At 37.3% G+C, this 10,137-nt stretch overlaps 1 protein-coding gene across 1 annotated transcript in view; it reads left to right on the top strand.

Annotated features, from left to right (window-relative positions):
• The first annotated feature begins 300 nt into the window (after window positions 1-300).
• CPB1 (carboxypeptidase B1) overlaps window positions 301-10,137 on the top strand; it is a 39,529-nt gene continuing 29,692 nt past the window's right edge. The window contains exons 1-3 of the mRNA XM_084875958.1: window positions 301-457; window positions 572-647; window positions 8,822-8,946. Of these exons, the coding sequence (XP_084732084.1) occupies window positions 387-457; window positions 572-647; window positions 8,822-8,946 (272 nt within the window). The 5' untranslated portion in view covers window positions 301-386. The remainder of the gene's footprint in view (window positions 458-571; window positions 648-8,821; window positions 8,947-10,137) is intronic.

The following is a 10,137-nucleotide window of genomic DNA, read 5'->3' as shown; positions in this document are numbered from 1 at the left end:
AGATGGTTATTACATAGGTGTATACGTTTGTCAAAGTCATCAAAATTTACACTTAAATCAATAGAATTTATTGTATGTAATTCCCAATTCAAAATAAGAAGAAAAAATAGACTGTAAAATAGATTTTGTGTAAAAATAATTTACCTCCAAACTGTTCAAGGTCTGACATCCAATTAGATAGGTTGAAGTCGAGGTTATTAGTCCTGTTTCCACAGGTGCAGAGAGAGATATCCTCTCAGACTTTACACACCTACCAAAGTAGCAATGCCAGGAAAATAATTAATCACAATTTGATAGTGCCTATTTGCAATCAGAAGAAAAAAACCAAAGAACACCCTGGATTATAAAAGCAGGTGAAACATACTCAAAAGACCTAGTCAGGCACAATGTTGGCACTCTTGGTTCTCGTAACTTTGGCCCTAGCATCTGCTCACCAGTCTGGTGAGCACTTTGAAGGGTAAGTACGTAACTTCTTAAATAAGTCAGTCTTTCTTCCTTGGTAGCTCAAAAAGTTTGAATGTATAACTCAACTTTAAATTTTCTCTTCTTCTTCTGCTCTCTCACCATTCAGTCAGAAGGTGTTCCGTGTCTTTGTTGAAGATGAAAATCACATCAACTTGCTCCATGCCTTGGCTAACACCAACCAGGTAAATAGCAATTCTATACTATAGGTTTGCTTCATACTTTAAAATCTTAGATTGCACTGTGACTCTATCAAAGGAAGAATTACATAAAATATTAACTATAGCATTTTTGTAGCAAGATACAAAAACTTGAATAACATTTAGTGCCATATCTCTTTTTTATTCTGCCTAAATTAGATTGCCATAAACTATCTATATATATAAAGAGGTAATATGCAAATTTGTCCGGGACGCCTTTACAATCATGACTGGCTCCAAACCTTAGCAGTTATGACCAGCATGGCTCCAGGCATGTCCCAACCCAGCGGACACACACAGGGGGCCTCTGCATGTGAGCTACAGAGGAAACACCTTCTCTGACTGCTCATTGGCTAAGCTCCCTGTACTCTGCCACTTGCAGTGTTCTTGGTAACTTGAGTGATAAGAATCCAAGAAGGTGATCTAGGGTTTTTCCACCACACTTCTAAAGAAAAAAAAACAAGGTCTGCTGCTGGAGGGGCTAATAAATGTCATACCCTGCCCTACCCGGTTTGGCTTAGTGGATAGAGCCTTGGCCTGCCAACTGCAGGGTCTGGGTTCAATTCTGATCAAGGGCATTTATCTAGGCTGCAGGCTCCTCCCTGGCTGGGGCTCAGGTCGCTGCTTATATAGGAGGCAACCAATCAAAGTGTCCCTCTCACATTGATGTTTCTCTCTGTCTTTCCCTCTCTCTTCCATGCTCTCTAAAAATCAATGGAAACATATCCTCAGTAAGGTTTAAAAAAAAAAAAAGGAAAGAAAGAAATGTCATTTCCTATGAAAGACACATTTTGAGAATGCCTAAAGAAAGTTGTCATTTTTTATGGTAAAGGGACTGGAGTCCATGTTGACGAAAATACCTTGGCAACTGTGGTGGCTATCAGTGGCAGCAGCAGTGGGGTGATGGGGGTGGGTGGTGGCATCTTCCCCTGATCAGCCCAGTCACCTCCAGCAGAGGACATCAGTAGGACATCCCCTGAGGGCTTCTGGACTGTGAGAGGGGCAGGATGGGCTGAGGGCCCCCCATCCTAGTGCACTAATTTTGTGCACTGGGTCTCTAGCTGTGTTATAAATCCAAGGTAACTTTTTTTTTTTTAACTTTTTTTTTAATATACTTTATTGATTCTCTACAGAGAGGAAGGGAGAGAGATAGAGAGATAGAAACGTTGATGAGAGAGAAATATCAACCAGCTGCCTCTTGCACACCCCCTACCGGGGATGTGCCTGCAGCCAATGTACATGCCCCTGACCGGAATTGAACCTGGGACTTTACAGTCCGCAGACCGACGCTCTACTTCTGAGCCATACCGGCTTCGGCCAAGGTAACTTTTAATTTTTTTAATTTTTAATAGATTTTATTGATTTTATAGAGGAAGGGAGAAAGAGAGAGAAACATCAATGATGAGAGAGAATCATTTATTTGTTGCCTTCTGCCCACCCCCAACTGGAGATCGAGCCTGCAACCCAGGCATATGCCCTTGACTGGAATTGAACCCAGGACCCTTCAGTCCACAGTCTGACACTCCATGCACTGAGCCAAATCAACTAGGGCAAGATAACTTTTTTAAGAGCTGGTAGATCATGACAACTGGATCAGCTGGCCTATCACAATTAGATAGGTTGAAGTTGAGGTTATTTAACCTGTTTTTTTTAAACAAAAAATAAAAATAATCGACTTCAATATTACTGAAAAACTGGGCTTTTGTCCAACTTGAAATCCATTTCCACATCCCATGTATCATCTGTTCTCTTTGATTTTCTTTCATTCCAAATCAAACAGCTTGAGTTTTCATGACCTTGATTCAGGCCCTCTTAATGATATGACATGGAGAGATGGGGGAGAAGCTAAAAAGACATGGGTGATTTCCATACTTTCTTTTTATTTTCAAGAAACCAAAATGTCTATGCTACTTTAAAAAATTCACTGAACATGGAGTAAAAACTGACATTTTTTTATTATGCATGTCATGTGGTAGTAAGCTATTGCTGATCACAAATAGTTCACTTAGGCCAAAACTCTTTCTTCATGAATATATAATCCAAAATAATTTACTAGCTCCTAAATATCTATCCATCTCTCTATCCAGCTATCTTTTCTTTCTACGGATTTTTTTTTTTTTTTTTTTTTTTACCTTTTAAAGTTTGGAGGGAAAAAAAAAGAAGAAGAAGAAGAAGAAGACGAAGGTAGTCAGTATTATAATGTGAACAGATTCAGAAGTTTAGAATTAAAAGATGATATAAAGTCAACTATTCCAGCCTTCCATTCAAATTTGTAATTTCCTCCATAGAAATAGCATCCCTGGTTGCTAGCCTTAATAAAACCTGTTTGAGGATTCTAAGAACAGTAAGAATACTGTTTTCAGAGTAGTCCATTTGCCTTAAACAGCATCCTAATTTGCTATGTGAAGCTAAAAGGTACCTTCTCTAATTTTGACCTGAGATAAATATTATCTTATTTCTAAGATTTATCTTTCCCAGGCCTTCCATCATTTCTCTTACAGACACTTGATCATTTTGGTCACCTCTGACTATTGCTCAAGCTTTCTGTCTATATTTCTTTTCTAAAATGTAGTTCTCAAAATTGACAGTGGACCTCCAGATGTTCTCTGATTAACACATGCCACAGGACCACTGTCTACCTTCATTTGTAAAGCAGGCATTTTTATTAATGGGATCTGAGATTATTTTTAGCATCTTGAACAGTTATTAAATACTCTTATCTCATAGTAAACGTGTGGCCAATCAAAACCATTACGTTTTGGGTGGGTTTTTTTCTCACATGAATCATCCTCATATAAGATATTCTTGCAAATGTAACTGAGATTTTTTAACCTAAATGCAAGATTTTAGATTTACCCCTGAGAAAATTTATCTTGATAGCCTGTTTTCAGCATGTTGAGATCATTTTAAAAATATATTCAGTTATTCAGGGTTATAATTCTTCTCCATAACTTTGCATCACCAGCAAATTGGATAAGTATTCCTTCTCAACTTTTATCTTTGTCACTTATAAAGAAAAAGATTAAGGAGTCAGGGGTCAGCACAGAACTAGAGGCTTCATTTATGGTTTATTCATTCAGTATGTATTTATCTTCACTCTCCAATGTGTCAGACATAATGTTAAGCACTGAAAGTGATTCATTAACAAACTCTTTTTGGTTAAGTTCACTAAACTACCCATGTTACTGTGGTGTTACCTACAGATAACACTGTGCTTTCTAACTTGTAAAGAAGAATATAAATGAAGACAGTCAAATGCTTTGCTGAAATTTAAATTCAGCACTCAGGCTTGAGGTCTCTTTCAATAATAAGATGAAATCATTGGGCCTGATTTATTCTTGTTTTAAACAATGCTGGCTCCCAGTGATCACAGCTTCCTTTTCTAAGCATTCATAATCCATCTGCTTCCAGTATACCCTGCAGCTTTGCCAGAATCCATGCCTGGCCCAGGAGCTCCTACTACTGAGGTTCAACTGTTTTTCTCTTTATGAAATCCAAGACTTGTCCCATCCATTCCTCAGATCCCTTCAAACTCTAATTCCTCCAAGCCTGCTGCTAAAGTTCTGCAATTACATCTGCAGTATTTTTTAGTTACTTAAAATTCAGCATTATATGATGGTCAAGAGAAGATAATCATGACTCAGACTGTGTTCAACCCTTGGCTCTACACTTGCTAGCTGGATCTTGGTCACCTCTCTGGGTCTCAACAAAATGAGGAGAATAATAGTATTTACCTTATAAGATTGTTGTAAGATTTAAAATAATATAAGTAGAGCACTTTGAAAGAATGTATACAATAAGAACTATATGTTTGTTATCTGAAATTGAAAGGCAATTTACACAGCCAGTATAATCCCCTCTCTCCTCATCTACTATGGGCTTCAACGTTCTCTTTCCAAAAGAAAGTTATTTCTGCTAAAAATTAACATGACAAATTCTTTCTTCATGTTAATTTCACCTCTCTGTATAAGTTAACGAAGTGTTAACTCCTTAGGGGGAAAAAAACCCAAAGACAAACAGGAGTTACATATGGCTACTTTCTTCTTAGCTGCAAACACCAGGCTATAGCTCCACGCAGTGGAACTGCATGTTTCTTCTTTATTCATTTATTTCCTACATGATTGAAAGATATTTTTATTCTCCTTAGCAATCCGGCAAGTACAGCATATTCTGAACTGTAGCCTTCCTGATAAGATCATTACAAGGGCATCTAGTCTTTGTATTCATCCTTGGCCATGTGACCTTCCTCCCAGCTTTTGAACATGTCCTTTTGAAAGTTAAATGCATTGGAGAGATCTGTGACCACACTGGACTCTAGCCACCTCCCTTTTTCATCTGTATAATTATATAGTAAGTACGTTATCTCCTTGCAATCAGAGTTCCACTTGTTCCTTTATTGGTGACAGTCACCATAAAAACTGTTTTCTCTGTATTTTTAAATTTCTGTTTTTCTAGTTTAAGGTACATGTTTATCTGTGCCTAGAGTGACTTGGTTACAGGTTCCCAATTTCTCATTACTCCCACTACATTAGGAAGTTCTTCCAAAAAAATCTGGTCTAGAATTGTAGTCACTTCTATTTCCAAAAAGGAAGGAAAATTCCATCAAAATAAATGAAGATTCTATAAGATGCTAAATTTCTGGTCAAATGTAATGTGAAAAAACAAATTTGCGTAAATTTGTGAAGAACCAAAAATTCTCAACATCAATATTGTTTTATACACCCATTTTATTCCCAATAGAATTTAAGATTTTAAAAAAATGTACTAAGATAAAGTAATGAATATACTAATTTATCCTGTTCTTGCATTAGTTTTGTGATATGTTTTAGGAAGGGCTCTTAAGTTAACCAGCTGGTTTATTAAGTTGACATTCCCATTGTGCCATCATATAAAGATATTATTTTATCTTCCAACAATTGCACTTTATGGTTCTTTGTCACTCAGTTTTCTGGATTGTAATTTTATGACATCAGTTGTATAACTTCTTACCTTATAATTCAGTTTCCCATATCTCATATTACATATTTTACTCTACTTCCATACTTCAGACATATCACTCACAAGGTCTTGGTAATTACTGAAATTTATATGTATTGCCTTGGACTAATAATTTGAGTTTATTATTTGTATCTATACTTAATACATTAGTAGATATCTATGTGCCTATAGTGTTGCTCCTGATTTTTTGCTCCATTTCTCCTAAGCACTGGAAAGTAACATCAGTGTAATATGTCTGTGCCATACTTTCAGGCCTTCATAGTGTTGGATGTCAGTATTTGCTGAAGGATTTCTCCATGCCCAGCTAAAATAAGGAACCTTAGATTAGGTCTGCATGTATTCTGTCAAACATATTTATGAAATTCCTTCACCTTATTTTAAAGAATCTATTATTCTTACTGCAGAATCATTTTTGTTTTTGTTTTTTTTTTCTCTCCTCATTCCCTGAAAAATTTGGCAGAGCCAAGATGAATAGGCAAGGGGTTAGGAGATCAGGAAAGGCAACTTTCAACTCACTAAGAAAAATAAAACTATCTGTAAGACAGTTAGGCTATTCTGAAGTGGTAATAGATGTACTCAAGCTTGTATTAGAACCATCACAAAGGATATTGTGTAAGCGTTTATTGCTCTGAGTGGAAAGCTAACCTTAATATAGGTTTTTCCAAAGCAGTCCTTTAGACAAAGATGTGCAGGCAAAGATTTCATTTAGGAAGTGCAGAAAGAACTGATAGAGAAGTGGGAAGGGTTACAGAAAAGCCAACAAGGGGTCCCTATTAAATCAGTTACCACAGATGATGACTAAAGCTTAATGCTACAGTGCAACTCTAGGAGAGGGTACAAATCAGATGCCTGAGAATTATCTCGCCTGAAAAGTGAGGGAGTTGGAGTATTTAGACATCCACTCCCTGGGTTATGGTTGAGTGCTTCTCTGAAAAGAAATTTTTGTTGTTTTGTTTTTGTGGGGGTTTTTTGTGGGGGTTTTGTTTGTTTGTTTGTTTGTTTGTTTTTTAGCATGTCCTGCCTGCTTTGAACTGCTAGCTTGGCTTTTTCCAATTCTCAGGGAAATAGCTTTCAAGAACAGAGATGCAGAGCTTGGTAGTGGAAAGTCACAGAATTATGTACAGATGAGGCACAGCCAACTTGCTAAGATACTTGGAAGACTTTATGTGCTTTACCACAAAATCTTCCTTTAAACTTTTTTAAAAATTCAAACTTCTGTGTCTATAAAGATATACCTCCTTCTCTCATCCCACCTTAGAATGTCAAGCATTTATTGGAAACATAAATTCAGCATTAACTTTTTTAAGTATGCTTTTTCTTATAATGTGCTTTGTCTTCATTGTGCTTCTTTTTACAACATTGGCTAAATAGAATTTATTACTAGTCCTTTATTTTCATGCACTGGAAGGGCAAGCCTGCCTCCTCTCACAGTCCAGGAGCCCTCAGGAGTTGGAGGCAACTCAGTGATCAGGGGAAGGTGACGCCCCATCACACCTCTGCTGTTGCCACTGCCGGCAGTGCAAGCCTCAACTGGCCCTGATTACCTGAGCCTCAGGCCAACCCTGGGCACCTAGGCAGCTGCCATCCAAGGCTTGCCTATGCCTCAGGCCAGCCTGGGCAGCTGGGGAACTGAGAGGACAGGGGTACTCCAGAGTCAACCAAGCAGCAAGGCCATCTTGTGGCTGTGGGTGCCATCATCTTTGAGGCTGTGGCAATAGATTAGCATATTCCCTCCTTATTGCGTGTGGGTGCCAGCATATTTGCAACAGTGTGAGGGTCAATTAGCATATTCCCTCTTTATTAGATAGGACATCCTTATCACAACATACCTTTATATTTCCTCCATTACCTTTAACATCTCATTTTTATCCTACCATTGTTGATTCACTAAGTCACATGCTGTAGCCAGTCCTTATCAAATCATCAATACTCCCTCTTTTCAACACCTTAGTGACAACAACACTCATACTTTTTCTTCTGGAATCCCTCTTGATATAATCCCTATGTCCCTGCCTCCCATTGCACTGACATTCCCTATGACCCTAACTCAGCACCCATTAGACATCTTCAGTGGTTTGAAGATTACAGGGACAGGATATAGGCTACAGGTATATCTAAAATTAATATTTTACCTCACCAGTTTCTATTAAGTCTGCCCAAACTTCCTTCCAAGTTCGCTAGCAATAGTCTAAAATGTCTCCACCTGTCACAACTTCAGTCTAAGACTAAATAAGAATTGTGCAAGAAACAGAGGTGGAGAAAGACCCACTGTCTGGCTCACATCCGGCTTCTAGGCCTTTACTCAGCCCAAGAAACATATAGGAAAATAGATACTTACAGGAGACAACATGTCCTTAGTTATTATTTTTCCATAGGAAAAGGATATTTGAAACTACATATCCCATTATTTTTGTGCACAATTTTCTCTAAAATATCTTTCATGAGGACAGAAGCCATATTTGATTTGATCACTATTATATTTGCTCACAGTAGTCTCAGGCACTGAGCTTAGTACATAGTAGGTCCTCAATAATAGTTGATGAATAACTGAACATATGAAAATGTCAGTACATTACTTGATCCTCAAGAGTATTTTGTTTGTTGACATGCTACCTAGATGACCACTATGGAAGGTACGTTTTCTTCCCTTATATATACCCCAAAGGTCAGAAATGCCCCCAGTTCCACATATTACCTTGACATGTACAGCCCTGAATTCCTCATAAAAAATAAGTTCACTAAAAATTAGAAAGGAAAGCTCAATTTCTCTCTATTAAATTTTGTGGCTCTAAATAAATTCTCATCACTCATTGAGCACTTTTATCCATTACCACAAACATTGCTATTCCAATAAGTAACTGTTCCTGAAAATAAATAAATAGAAAGAGAGTAGTTATAGAGTACTGCAATTGACTAGCAGTCTGGGAAATAATTACTTGTTGATAATCAATTAGGGCTATGAAAACATGTGCAAACATTTTATTAGCAACTGTTTGGTCCAAACTCTTATATATATCAAAGGATATATATCTCTAAGAGATTTCATGAATAATTTGAGTTTGAAAATAACTCAATGCAGTAGAGCAATAGTATTCTTGCCAATGATAATCCACCCATTAGACAAGAGGTGTTCAATATAATATATTTTATTCCTTATTCAGATCGACTTCTGGAAACCAGATTCTGTCACACAAATCAAACCTCACAGTACAGTTGACTTCCGTGTTGAAGCAGAAGATATTTCCACTGTGGAAAACTTTCTAGAGCAGAATGAGCTACAATATGAGTAAGTTTGTGTTTTATAACTATTAAAATTCTCTCCCATGTATGTTCTCATCCAAACCTCTGAATAACTCTGGGAAGGTAAAAATAAGATTAAGACCATGGCTTCCTCAGGTCCACACAAATAGGTCATAACAGAACTCGACCTGGATTCCAAATCTTAAGACTTCAGACCTGGTCAATTTTGTGTTTAGTTGTTGTTCCAATAAAAATGGTTTTGATTCTTGAACTCCAAATCTTCAGAACCTGCTGTTGGTTTATAAGTGATAGATAGTCTACAGGCCAAACCAACTGACATTTTATCATCACCTGTACATAGTTTTAGTCCCAAGTCAAATCACTTCCTTTCCAGGTGAGCAACCAGACCTATTATGAGACATGAGGGCTATTAATATTTCATAATAGAACCTGACTAGAGTCAGACTGAATGGTCCTTCTGTTCCTTGTCCCCCAAGGCCTCATGACTATCTCTAAGAGAGGCATGGATAGAAGGAATAAATAAAATAAAAGTAATTCTCTAAAGGCCTAGAATAGAGTTGATTAAGCTGATCATTCCTTTCCCCAAATAGCATGCTGGTCCATATAAATCTTTTAAAATTAGAATGTTCACATAAGTAGAGGCAGTTGTTCATCCAACAAATAGTGAGTGTACATATACCAATTATCAAAAATGAAAGATATATCCCCACCCTCTTCTTGTTGGATTGATTTATAATCATACTTGTTGATAATCAATTAGGGCTATGAAAATATGTATAAATATTTTATTAGCAACTGCTTGGTTGCTAATTTAAAAAGTTTATAAATTAAACTTCAATAATACGTAACAGATGTCAAGAAAAGTAAAAAGCTCAAAATGCAGGGAAATAGACCAAGTATAAGGGCTAGAAAAGGTTCAAGATGGCAGTGAAGTAGATGGATGTTACATTTATCTCCTCCCAGGACCAAACTGAAATTACAACTAAAATATAGAACAATAAACCTGAATAACCAACTGAATACTAGCTGAAGAGAAATCTTATCACTAAGGATTTACAGAGCAATTGGGAGGAAGGGAAAAGATGCAAAAAGAGTGGGCCCCGTTCCTATGGATGGCAACTAAGATTCTGGAGGGATATCTCAGCTGCAAAATTTCCCTCTGAGAAGATAGGGTCTCAACCCCATGTGGGGCTCCCCAGCGCAGAACACCAGAGCA

This window comes from Pipistrellus hanaki (genome assembly GCF_964339955.1).
Source record: "Pipistrellus hanaki genome assembly, chromosome: 2".
Taxonomy (NCBI): Eukaryota; Metazoa; Chordata; class Mammalia; order Chiroptera; family Vespertilionidae; genus Pipistrellus; species Pipistrellus hanaki.
This window is presented reverse-complemented; position numbering and strand designations above follow the sequence as displayed.